Source organism: Chionomys nivalis, chromosome 9 (genome assembly GCF_950005125.1).
Source record: "Chionomys nivalis chromosome 9, mChiNiv1.1, whole genome shotgun sequence".
NCBI classification, from domain to species: domain Eukaryota; kingdom Metazoa; phylum Chordata; class Mammalia; order Rodentia; family Cricetidae; genus Chionomys; species Chionomys nivalis.
The window spans coordinates 53,714,111-53,727,181 of NC_080094.1; the positions used below are offsets into that span (position 1 = coordinate 53,714,111).

The following is a 13,071-nucleotide window of genomic DNA, read 5'->3' on the forward strand; positions in this document are numbered from 1 at the left end:
GTGTATAGACATTGACAATGAAAGCTGTTCTGAAACCTTACGAAAACACGTTCAGAAATATCCTTGTTTAGGAAATAGTCATTAAGTCCTGTTTTCTGCTACGTTATCTGCTTAATTTTCCCTGAAAGCTGCTTTTAAAACAGTAATTACTACAAATGTTTAAGTATCTCTAAGTTCTTTTAGAATTTGTTCTCTACAGTCCAGCCATGCACTCTACTTTCCTGATTACCTAAACATAAAATAAACCCCTTGGTGCGAGTGGGTACTCTGTTCATATTCCCTACAGAAATTTTAGTTCTCCCTAAGCAGTGAATTCCAACTTTGAGTAGCCTTTCCAAGCATTAAAAAGTTTCTTGAACTTTCGTTCCTTTTGTGGCTTTCCTTGTTTAGTTCTGGTCCTTTTGTCCATTTAGAAAAAAATAAGTCACTTTGTAAGGACAGCAATTATATCTGCCAAGTCTTTTCTAAATTAATGTTCCTCTCTGCTGAGCCTGTTCCTGTTGGGTGAGTGAGTACCATTTGTGTGTCAAGAAATGAATACAAACTGAAGTCTACCCAGTAAAGTAAAAGGGATGGGGTGTTAGGAATATTTTTTTTAAGACAATCCTCTCTGCTGACACAAATAATTCCAATCAGACCAAATTAGACTGAATAAAAGATGCCCACGTTTAATGCAGCACTCCCGGCTGGCCCGGGAAAGCATGGCGAGGGGAAGAGAGCAGGCAAGACCAGGCAATACCCGGAGACCACATGTTCTTTTTCTGGGTGGCATCCTAAATAGCCTGGGGGAGGGGTCACTGCTTGGCGGGCTTTCTTGGAGGTGGAGTCCAGACCAAGGCAACTCCCAGGGGAGGGGGCTTGAAATGGAGCTTCCTGCTCCATTGGCATTCCAAGGATGGGTGCCAGGGGCTGGAGTGATGCTTCCAATCATCCCAGACTCCTTGGATATAGGGGTATTAGAGGGCTGGGATCTCATTTTCAATCAAACACAGGGGAGAGGGAGAATTAACATCTCCTTACTGCCATCTTATTCATGTTTATGTTCCGAGTCTCATATATATATATGACACACACACACAGAGGAATGTATTTTGTTTCATTGAGTGCTAAGTAATTTTTAATAGTTTATTGTATCCTGAGAACTTATTCATGGTAAAGTTTGTTCCCACTGAAACTAATTATTGTCTTTTCAACCAAAAGAAATACTCATTTGGTGAATTGTATACTAACATAATTGTAGGCCTGCTCATCTCTCCAGATTTGTACATCTAATGTGCAAGGCATGGTGACACAGGTTTACATCCTTGTGGACTCTGAGTTCTGAAAACCTTGAGGTAGAAGTCTTTTTGAAATCAGCTGTGCCTCAAAGGATTTGACTTGGCCCTTTGGGTGACAGTTATGATAAATCTGTGGAAGTCTCGTCCTGTATTTACCTACAGGAGTCTGTGTCAGGCCTGTCCTGTGACAGCTAAGCTGTTCACTTCATCATTCTGAAACAGCTTAGGAAGCCATGCTTAGCTTTGATGCCTCTCTCCTGAAGATGATTCCCTTAGTTTACTAGTTTTATATAAATAAAGCGAAATAAATAACTCTAGTTCTGCCCCAGAGGCTCTAATTACTGTAGGAAATTAAAATTCACAATTTTGATGAATCAGTATTATCTGTAACCCTGAGAACCTTTGAATCATCTGACCTATTTCTTTTTCTCCTGAAATGACAGATACATCCTGATTAGCAAGCCTCTATTATGGACAGAAAGGTTAAGAGTGCAATTCCTTGAAGGTTTCCGGTCTTTCTTGAAGATTCTTACCTGTATGCAGGTATGATAATTCTTTGGTGTACCAATAAAAGAAAATTAACTTTAACTCCCCCCCCCATTTTTCTATTTTTTTTTTAGTTTTTTTTTTATTTTGTTTGTATGGGTGTCTTGACTGAATATGTATTTGTGTACCCTGTGCATGCCTGATGTCTGTGTGCCAGAAAAGAGTGTTGAATTCTCTGGAAGTCACTGGAATTTCAGATTGTTGTGAACCAGCATGAGGGTGCTGGAAATCAAACCCGAGCCCTCTAGAAGAGCAGTCTGTTCTCTTAAACCACTGACTTATCTCTCTAGCTTCTTTCCCTCCCTCCCTCCCTCCCTCCCTCCCTCCCTCCCTCCCTCCCTCCCTCCCTCCCTCCCTCCCTCCCTCCCTCCCTCCCTCTCTCCCTCCTTCCCTCTCTCCCTCCTTCCCTCTCTCCCTCCTTCCCTCTCTTTCTTTTCTTTCTTTTCTTTCTTTCTTTCTTTCTTTCTTTCTTTCTTTCTTTCTTTTCTTTTCTTTTCTTTTCTTTTCTTTTCTTTTCTTTTCTTTCTTTTTTGTATATAGTGTTCTGCCTGCACACCAGAAGACAGCACCAGATCTCATAATAGATGGTTGTGAGCCACCATGTGGTTGCTGGGAAATGAACTCAGGTCCTCTGGAAGAGCAGCCAGTGCTCTTAACCTCTGAGCCATCTCTCCAGCCCCATTTTCTCATTTTTCAAAAGAAGTTAATAATGGTTTTCATAGACAATTTCTCTAATGAAGTAGACATAAGATATAAACACTAACTTGTCCTTGCTTTCATAGATACTCATGTATGTAATTAGTTACTGCTGCTGCTATTAATGTTCATTGAATGCTTACCACACAATAAATATATGTAAGACTACATATTATCTTCAGCTTATAGTTTTATTTTGCTATTATGATTCTTGTTTTACACATGAGGTAATGGGAACTTCTCACTGCTGGTATTTGTGGTCAGATACCCATGAACTGTGTACTCCTGAAACCTCGTGTTCTAACTCATATATTCTGTAGTTTACCAGCCATGTTATGTTACTGTGCATTTATGAATATAAATCCTTGTATATTTATATTTTCCCATAAGGAAACAGTGACAAAAAGAGCCATGGACTGACAACTCTTTCCTTCCAGGGAATGGAAGAAATCAGAAGACAAGTTGGGCAGCACATTGAAGTAGACCCTGACTGGGAGGCTGCCATTGCTATACAAATGCAGCTTAAGAATATTTTGCTCATGTTCCAAGAGTGGTGTGCTTGTGATGTAAGTCAAAGATTTGGTAGTAGGGTTAGTACCTTTGTAAGTGCTCTAATAGTTATTAGTAGCATAGTTTTGTGCTATAGCTTCATTGATGTAAAAGTTTATAATGTGACAACCTTAGATACTTAAAATTATATTATTAAGTATGGAAAGAAAATTCATTCTTCTGTATTTGTTTAGAAAATGTATCCCAGGGTAGTTCACTTATTTAGGAGAATTACAAAGTTTAAAAGTATCTGCCTTGGGGCTAGAGAAATGGTTCATCTGTTCAGTGTACTTAATGACTTTCCAGAGGACCTGGCTTCAATTCCCAACATTCATATGGTGGCTCATAACCATCTGTAACTCCATCCATGGGCTCTGACACCCTCTTCTGGCCTCCACAGGTAGTGTACATACACAATACACAGATGAATGATGAAACAGCCATACGCATAAAAATAATAAAGTAGTTTTTTAAATGTATGTTGGGACCACTGGAAAGATGTTTCAGTGGCTAGGAGTGCATGGTGCTCTTGCACAGGACCCAAATTTGTTTCCCAGCACACACATCGTGCATCTTACAACCACCTATAGCTACATTTTCAGGGGACTCTCACACCCCTGGCCTTCTTGGGCAACTGTACATACGTGCACATAATACACACACACACACAAATACATACATAAAGTAAAAATGAATCTTTAAAAAAAAATGTATGTCTTAGGTGTGGTGGTATATACCTATAATCCTAGCACTTGGGAGGCTAAGGTAAGATGATTGCTCTGAACTTCAAGGCCAGCCAGAACTATATATCAAGATCCCTTTGAAACCTATTCATCCCAAATTTTCTCATATATATTTATGAATTCATTTAAAAATGGTTAATAGTATGATAACTTGCACCATGAAAATTTTAAAATATTTCAAGAATAGAGAGGAATGAATATTTAATCACAAAGTTTCTTACATATTATATTAATCCACTTAAAAATGACTTTAATTTATGAAATAAATATATTTCTTAACCAGCAATTTTAGACCATAACCCTTTGTCTATAGAGATTCAATCCTAGTCTAGGGAGGTAGCTTAGTCAGTAAAATGCTTGCCACGAAAGCATAAGGACCTGAGTTCTATTGAGCTCCAGCATCCACATAAAAAGACAGCCAAAGTGTTGTGTGCTTGTAATTCTAGCAGTGGGAGATGGGGTAGAGACATGAGGTTCCCTGGGGCTCTCTGGCCAACCATACTAACTAATAGATAAGTCTGGGTTCCAGTGAAAAACAGGGTGGATGTTCCTGAGGGATAACACCCAAGGTTACCTTTGCATCCATAGCATTACTCTCTCACACACACACAAAATCCCCAAAGATCCCCCCTGCAAGAGAATATGACTTCATTCATTCATTCATTCATTCATTCATTCATTCATTCGTGTGTGCCCATTTGTACATGTGTAGAGACTAGATGTTGACATTGGGTGTCTGTCTTATTGAGGCAGTGTCTTTCTCTGAATCCAGGCCTTACCATTTCAGCTAGACTGGCTGGCCAGAAAGCCCTCTGGGATATCTTGTCTCTGCTCCCCAGCACTGTGGTTTTTTTGAGACAGTGTTTCTCTGTGTAACGGCTCTGGCTGTCCTGTAGATCAGGACAGTCTCACACTCACAGAGATCCAGGGTGTTGGGATTAAAGGCATATGCCACCACCACCCAGCTTTTATTTGGTACTTGAGATCTAAACTTGGATTCTTCACACAGCAAGCCATCTTTGTAGCAGATACTCTTTTATTTTTACTGAGAAATTTGACATTTTCTGAGTCAGTTCCACCATTTCCTCCAGTTTTCTGTATAGTCCTCATGATCTGACCAGGGCTCTGTGTCATCACTCTGTCTCCACCTTTTCCTTCTTTTACCTAAAATCAATGCCTTTCTCAAGGCTCTTGGTTCCAGTTATGGTGCTTTTCCTGGAATTTGTCTCCTTGGTTGTCTCCGTTTGTTTTTTCTCCCCTACTTACTCTGGCCTGTGGGCACAAAGGACTCCCTTACTTGCTTTTGTCGCCTCCTTACACTACATTCTTCTTTCTTTTTCTTTTTCCTTCTGTGACCAGCAGAAGTCACAGGTTCAATGTGACAGTCTATCAAATACAATAGACTTAATTTAGTGTGATAGCTTTATAAAACAGGACAGGAGGCTTGACCAACAGCTAACAGTGTCTCCTTTGGCTCCTCATCCTCAGGAAACAGCATGCAGCTAGGAGATTTTGTCCAGGGTGTTGGTCATCATCACATCGCCGCCATCTTCTGAAGTCTTCTGAAGTCTGTCTGTCTGTCTGTCTGTCTGTCTGTCTACCTGTTATCTATCTGTCTGTCTATCTATCATCTTTATATCTATAATAAATATAACATGTGTGTATGTATATAAAATATATAAAATACTATCTTTACACATTAGGTCTCAATATTTCTTTAGAGTTTGATTCTCTTCCTATCAATGGATTAGAAGTATTTTTAGAAAAAATAAGTAACTCATTTAATAAGCATATTTAAAAGTCTTTTCTTGGTTTTCATATTCCTTAGGGTTTTTTTTTTTCTGTAGTGTTGACTTGAGTTAAATTCTTAGATCATTTTGAATTTTTCCCCCCTCTGGTTTTCACAGACCTACACAATCCTAATAGTTTGTCAGTTATCAGCTCCACCTAGTGGTCACCTTTCTTCCAATTCTTCCTTCTTGCCAAAAGAGATTCCCAAATATTCCCTTTTTAAAGGTCTTTCGTGTCTTCTACTTAATTAAGTTAATTAATTAAAGCGATAAGTTACCCAAACTATAGTCTCACTTCAGTTTGTGTGCCAAATGGTTGTACTTAAATTAATATTTTTTATATTTCAAACTCAGAATATCTTAAATTGATTTGTTATTACTTCCTTCAGTTTTGAAATTATATTTGCTTATCCCGACTCCCTTTGTTCTATTGTTGTTCTTCCATACAAGAAATTTCAGAGCCTACATATTCTGTGTGTTTGTTAATCAATATACTGATACCTAAGAAGAGTGTTCCCAAAATGTATTTGACTATGGAGTTTTTTTTCTTCAAGATAAAACTAGTGTGGGAAGCACTGTATTAACCTGAATGACTGTGCTTCTCTTTTCCACCAGACTTACTTGGATTTGATTCTTCTGCATCCCAAATGTGTATCATCTTCCTGGTAGTGGTTGTGGCTCCTCACTTTATCCTTTTCTTTCTTCACCTTTGGTGACCCACATTAATTCTTGAAAAATAAACCGATTCCATTACTCTTCTCACATTGTCAATATATTTACATATTGCAGTATTTCCAGTGTAACGTTCAGTAACTCCATCCATAAAACCTTTGATTCCCTTATTTTTTTTCCTTTTTAAAAGATATCTCCTTAGAATGCCTCCTCCTTTTTCCTCTTGCTTAAATTTTTTTTGTATGTATGTATGTGTTGTATGAGGATTCAAACCTAGGGATTTTTGTATTAGAAACATCTGGACGTGTTGGCATATGCTTTAATCCCAGCACTTGGGAGGCAGAGAAAGGTGAATCTCTGTGAGTTCAAGGCCAGCCTGGTCTAAAGGGTGAGTTCCAGGATAGCCAGAACTGTTACACAGAGAAATCCTATCTTGAAAACCAGAAAAAGAAAAGAAAGGAAGAAAGAAACGTGTGTTCTGCCAGTTACTTTTCTATTCCTTTAGAAAGCCCCATGCTTGCACATGCACGTGTGTATGTGTATTTCCTCTGCCTTCAGCATTGTGGAGGACTCACATAGTACGTCAAAGCTGCACCTTAGACAAATACTGCGGGGTTTTTAGAACCCACTGAAAAGCTGCTTTCAAAAGTATGTCTTCCCAATTTACACTTTTTAAAAAAAATATATTATTTGTTTGCTTGTTTGTTTATTATGTATACATTATTCTGTCTGTGTGCCTGTAGGCCAGAAGAGGGCATCAGATCTCATTTCAGTTGGTTGTGAGCCACCATGTGGTTGCTGGGAATTGAACTCAGGACCTTTGGAAGAGCAGGCAATGCTCTTAACCACTGAGCCATCTCTCCAGCCCTATACTTTTTCTTTTTAACATATTTAATTTATACCATTTAAATGGTGCCTACAATTTTTACTCTGATTATAAATATTTATATTTTATATTTCCTCTGGTTTTACATCCTATGGAGGTAGCCCTGGGACTACATAAAACAGTTTTGTACATATATATATATATATATATATTTTTTTTTTTTTTTTTTTTTTTTTTGGTTTTTCGAGACAGGGTTTCTCTGTGGTTTTGGAGCCTATCCTGGAACTAGCTCTTGTAGACCAGGCTGGTCTCGAACTCACAGAGATCCGCCTGTCTCTGCCTCCCAAGTGCTGGGATTAAAGGCGTGCGCCACCACTGCCCGGCTGTACTTATATTTAATAAGTATTTATTGAGATAGTGGGTGACAAAGTAGCTAACTTGTCAATATATTTGTATTTTTCTTTTCCCTTAGGAAGATCTCTTACTAGTGGCTTATAAAGAATGTCACAAAGCTGTAATGAGATGCAGTACAAATTTCATGTCTAGTACCAAGACAGTAGTACAATTGTGTGGTCATGTTTTGGAAACCAAGTCCTACAAAGTATCTGAGGATCTTGTAAGCATACATCTACCACTCTCTAGAACGCTTGCTGGTGAGTATTTCTTGCCTTTTATGTATCTGTGATACATTTTGTAGATACTCTGAGTAGCAGTACTTTACTTTTTCCTTTGTTCCGTATAGTCCCATTAGGTGCTGGCGTTAAAGACTGTCATTATTTCTATCCTTTGAGAGCTGTCACCACAGTATCTAACTAAGTATAAATACTTATCTAAGTATAAACTTGGTAGTCTATCAACCACCCAAATTTTAAATATTTATAAATGTTGATTTTGTATCACTTTATACCAAAATTGAGATTAAGTTTAAATTCTTTTGGTATTTCTTTTTTTTTATCTTTTACATTACATTTGTGTATTTATTTCTGTTATGGATGGAGACAATGTGCCATGGTGAGTGTATGGTGACGAGAAGATAAGTTTTCTTATTATGGGAGTTTGTTTTCTTCTGCCACCATGTGAGCTCTGGAGATTCAACTCAGGTCACTGGGCTTGACAACAAACACCTTTACTCACTGAGCCATATTTCTTTAAGAGTAGAATAAACATTTGGAGAGGCGGACTTTTAGTTTTATATGACGTATATACAATGTAAGTTTTTGGTAATACTGTATTTCAAAATCAGAAGTTAATTGTTTCCATTTTGGAGTATCACTTGTAAGCTTAGTAAGCCTGTGTGTGTGTGTTGGGGCTTGGAGTGTGGAGACTGAACCTAAGGCTTCCTGCACACTAAGCATGCACTCTGTGACTAAGATAAATCCTCAACTCTAGTGAAAATACATTTTAATAATCCAGCTTTCCAATCTTGATGAGTTAACTAAAAATACACTAATAGGGTTTAATTGATTTTCTGTTTTCTTTTAAACATGATTTAGGTCTTCATGTACGTTTAAGCAGACTAGGTGCTGTTTCAAGACTGCATGAATTTGTGCCTTTTGTAAGTGACTCTTTTTTTTTTTTTTGGTTTTTTCGAGACAGGGTTTCTCTGTGGTTTTGGAGCCTGTCCTGGAACTAGCTCTTGTAGACCAGGCTGGTCTCGAACTCACAGAGATCCGCCTGCCTCTGCCTCCTGAGTGCTGGGATTAAAGGCGTGCGCCACCACCGCCCGGCTTGTAAGTGACTCTTAAGTATTGAGTTGTTTATGTCCCGTTTCTGGTCATCTCCATTGGTGGGTGGGAAAGAAAATCATATTTTTAACCCCTCTGAATAGTCACATTTAGTCACTTCACAGCTGAATGTAGAAATCTGAATAACAAAAAGACTTGAAAGGCATTGAGGGGAAGCTCTTCCATTTTACAGATTTCTTGCTTAATCTGAGGCATGTGTAGCATGAGAAATAATGCGCCCGCCCTCGCTGTGTTCCAGGAGGGCTTGCACGTAGACGTCCTAGTGGAGTACCCTTTGCGCTGTCTGGTGCTGGTTGCCCAGGTTGTTGCTGAGATGTGGCGAAGAAATGGGCTGTCTCTCATTAGTCAGGTATGGCACACACACCTGTGAATGAGTTCTTTTTTTTAAGTGACTTGTCCATGGAGTTTGCCAAATATTTACTTTTATTCTCTTGTGTCATCTCTTAGATATAAAAATTCTAAGGCTCCTATAAATATTCCTCCTTTTTCCTATTTACTATTTATCTCATCTGAATTATAAGAAGCTAGGATGCTTGTGTAGATAGGTGAAAGCCAGCAGTACACAGTCCCCATTAACTTATCCTTTTCCAAGGTTTATCTCAGTTTGAGACATTGAGTCTTCCCACCCTCTGTCCTATTTTAATTTTAATTTGTATGTGTGTGCGGGTGTTTTGCCTTCTTGTGTCTCTGAGCACCATGTATGTCAGTTTCCATTGGAGATCAGATGAGGGCATCATATCCCCTGGGACTACAGTTAGAGATGGTTGCGAGCCTCCATGAGGGTTGTTGGAGGTCAAAGCCAGGTCCTCTGGTAGGGCAGTCAATGGTCTTACTCCCAGAGCCGTCTCTCCAGCTCTCCATTTGTCTTCTTTGCTGTTGTTTTTGTTTTGTTTCTGTGGTGGTTATTGAATATTAGAGGTAAGCACTCACCATCTGCCCAAAGGGTACCCTGTAGCTTAAGAGTATAACTCAGTGCTAAAATCCCTTTGTATAGCTCTGAGTTCAGCCCTCAGCACCATTTAAAAATTACAACAATGGCTACTTTAATTATATTTCTTTCTGTTTTAGGGAAATAGGGAGAAGTGCTTTTCCTAAAAGGTTAGGAAACAGACTTTAAAAAAAACATAATTTGTTATTGATTCTTTGGAACTTTCACATCATGTACCCCAATCTTGCTCACTCCCATCTCCTCCATGTCCTCCCCTCACCCCTACATCATCCGCCCAAAAAAGACTCCCCCAAATCAATTAAAAACAAAACAAGCAAAAAACCACCTCGTTTCTCCATCTTTTCAACACCTCTTCATTCATTCTAGTAGCATTGGGTGCTGTGGTGTGTCACGTGGTAAACCGTATTGTCCAGTCAGCCCTATCTGAAAAATGTTCATTGCAGTGAGTCATTGGGCTGGTTCAAGGCCTCTGGCATACCATCACTGTCACTGGATCCTTACCAAAACACTTCTTGGATACCCTGCTGTTGCCCCGAGTAATGGGGATCCTGTAGTTACAGTTCTGCAGGATAGTCCCTTTACTTCCTCCAGTAGGTCATAGATTTCGGAATAGTGTTAGGGTGAGCTAACCCCAAGGCTTATGATGTGGGTCTTTCTGGGCCACTGGGACCGCCTCCCTCAGGTAAGGCACAGAGCCAGCTCTCCTAGTACCTCGGGTCCAACCCTCCCACCCACCCGTGAGGAATGGGGCTGTCTCTCCTAAATAGGGAGGGAACGGAGCAGATCTCCTGCTGCAGTGACCAGTGATGGGCAGGGCCAGCTATCCCTGGGCCGGTGAGAGGCACAGCAAGCTCAGCATGGCCTTCAAATTTCAACATGCTTGGTTCCTATGACCCCTATGGTAACACAGGCCATGGGCATCATCACAGAATCCAGCTGCAGCAGGACCACAGACCCAGGCATGGCCTGAGCATCACTATGGCCCCAGTAGCAGCTCAGGCCACCCATATCACTATGGCTCCTGCAGCAGCAAGGCCCTCTGACACCAACATGATCTCAGGTGACTGTCCAGACCCTGGTCATCCTTACAGCCGTCAGTGGTACATCAACTCGGACCCTAGCTGCTGCTGGACCATGGACCCAGACATAGCACTAGGTAGCAGCTTAGGCCCAGACAATACCATGGCTCCATGTGGCAGTGCAGGCCACCCAGATCATTTTGTCCCCAATGGCAGCATGACCCTCAGACACCAACATGGCCACAGATTGTGGCCTAGACTCTGGACATTCATGTGTCATGTGACCTTTGGTGGTACCACAGGCCACAAATATCAATACAGACTCTGACTGTGGTAGGACCATGGACCCAGGCACAGTCCCCATTAGCAGCCTGGACTTGAATGTCATCCTGTCCCCAGGTGTCAGCACAGGCCACTCAGATCAGCATGGTCCTAGCTGCACCATGACCCTCAGATTCCCACCTGACCCAGGTATTTTCACAGCCTTTGCTGGTATTGGGAGCCACAGATATCAATGCAGACCCTGGCTGCAGTAAGGCCATGGACATAGACATAGCCCCACACTGCACTTTACCTTGGCTCTGGTTGGCAGCACAGGTCATCCAGATTAGCCTGGCCCCAGTGTCAGTGTGGCCCTCAGATACCAACATCAGCTGTTTGATCAGACCCCAGTTATCTGCACCACCTTCAATGGTTACTGAAGCCATGGATACCAACATAGGCCCTGGGTGTTGCAAGACCATGGTCCCAGACATAACCTGTCATTTTCCACCCTCCATCATGTCCCCTGGTGGCGGCATGGCCCTTGGACACCAAAATGGCCACATGTATCAGCCTAGACCTTGGACATCCCTACAGCCTTGGTCTCAACATGGATCGTAGATGTAAGCGTAGACTCCGGCTATGGCAGAATCACGGCCCATATGTCACCCTGCTTCCGGGTTGCAAGTAGGCTAGCCAGCATCAACACATTCCTCACTGCCCTTGCCTCTTCAAGTATGCCTCTTACCACAGCGTATAAACCGTTCCACCTCTCTCTCTCCCATTTCTTCACCATGTATTTGTTCATCATCATGGCACCCACCTGCCCACCCTTCAGACAGCCTTGACTCTGCAGATTCAGGCTGTCTGGCGGGTATCTTTCTCTCATCTAAGCCTCATGGCATCAGACAGGCTATAGATACCTTCAGTAGCCTGGACCGGGGCTGCCTTGTGTGTGTCTTGCCCACCAGAGCTGCATGGCCGGCAACAGCCTTTTAAAGATATCACTTAGCCGGGCAGTGGTGGCGCACGCCTTTAATCCCAGCACTCGGGAGGCAGAGGCAGGCGGATCTCTGTGAGTTCGAGACCAGCCTGGTCTACAAGAGCTAGTTCCAGGACAGGCTCCAAAACCACAGAGAAACCCTGTCTCGAAAAACTAAAAAAAAAAAAAAAAAGATATCACTTAGAAGAAAAGTGGTGTTAGGATTTTCTTCTTTCTCTCTCTCTCTCTTTCTTTTTTGGCGATAAAGATTAAATTCTCTGCCTTGTACATGGTAGGCAGACAGCCTACCACCCGTCTCCTCTTTCTTTTATTGTTACTGTTGTTTTGGGACAGGGTGTTTGCAGTCCAGGCTGACCTCAAACATACGACAATCCTATCTCAACCTTACATGTGCTGATATTACAGATGTGAACTGCTGCATCAACGGATTTTTTTTTTTTTTTTTTTTTTTTTTCTGAGACAGGGTTTCTCTGTAACTTTGGACCCTGTCCTGGAACTCGCACTGTAGACCAGGCTGGCTTCGAACTCACAGAGATCCGTCTGTCTCTGCCTCCCAAGTGCTGGGATTAAAGGTGTGCACCTCCACCGCTTGGCTGCACCTAGGGATTTATGTATTAGAAACATCTGCTGGGTATGGTGGCACACACCTTTAATCCTAGCACTCAGAAGGTAGAGTAAAGTGTGGATCTTTGAATTTGAGGTCAGCCTGGTCTACAGAGTGAGCTCCACAACAGCCAGAGCTCCATAGAGAAACTCTGTCTTGGGGCTAGGAAAAAGAAAACTTTTGTCAGAAGGCAGCTTAAAGGAATTGCTCTTCTCCTTCCGCCATCTGGGTCCTTAGGGATTTAACGCAGGGTGTAGACTGGGTAGCATCTTCACCTGTTGAACCATCCAACTGAGACGATATGTCTGTGGGTAAATCACTTTTTGCACAAGCATGAGGGAGGACCAGAGCTTGGGGTCTAGCATCCACATAAGTCAGGTGGGCTCGACAG

General features: G+C 41.5%; 1 protein-coding gene across 1 annotated transcript in view; it reads left to right on the plus strand.

The window, feature by feature from the left end:
* Ubr1 (ubiquitin protein ligase E3 component n-recognin 1) overlaps window positions 1–13,071 on the plus strand; it is a 136,890-nt gene that overhangs the window by 51,261 nt on the left and 72,558 nt on the right. The window contains exons 13-17 of the mRNA XM_057780438.1: window positions 1,721–1,820; window positions 2,957–3,085; window positions 7,572–7,752; window positions 8,593–8,654; window positions 9,083–9,193. Of these exons, the coding sequence (XP_057636421.1) occupies window positions 1,721–1,820; window positions 2,957–3,085; window positions 7,572–7,752; window positions 8,593–8,654; window positions 9,083–9,193 (583 nt within the window). The remainder of the gene's footprint in view (window positions 1–1,720; window positions 1,821–2,956; window positions 3,086–7,571; window positions 7,753–8,592; window positions 8,655–9,082; window positions 9,194–13,071) is intronic.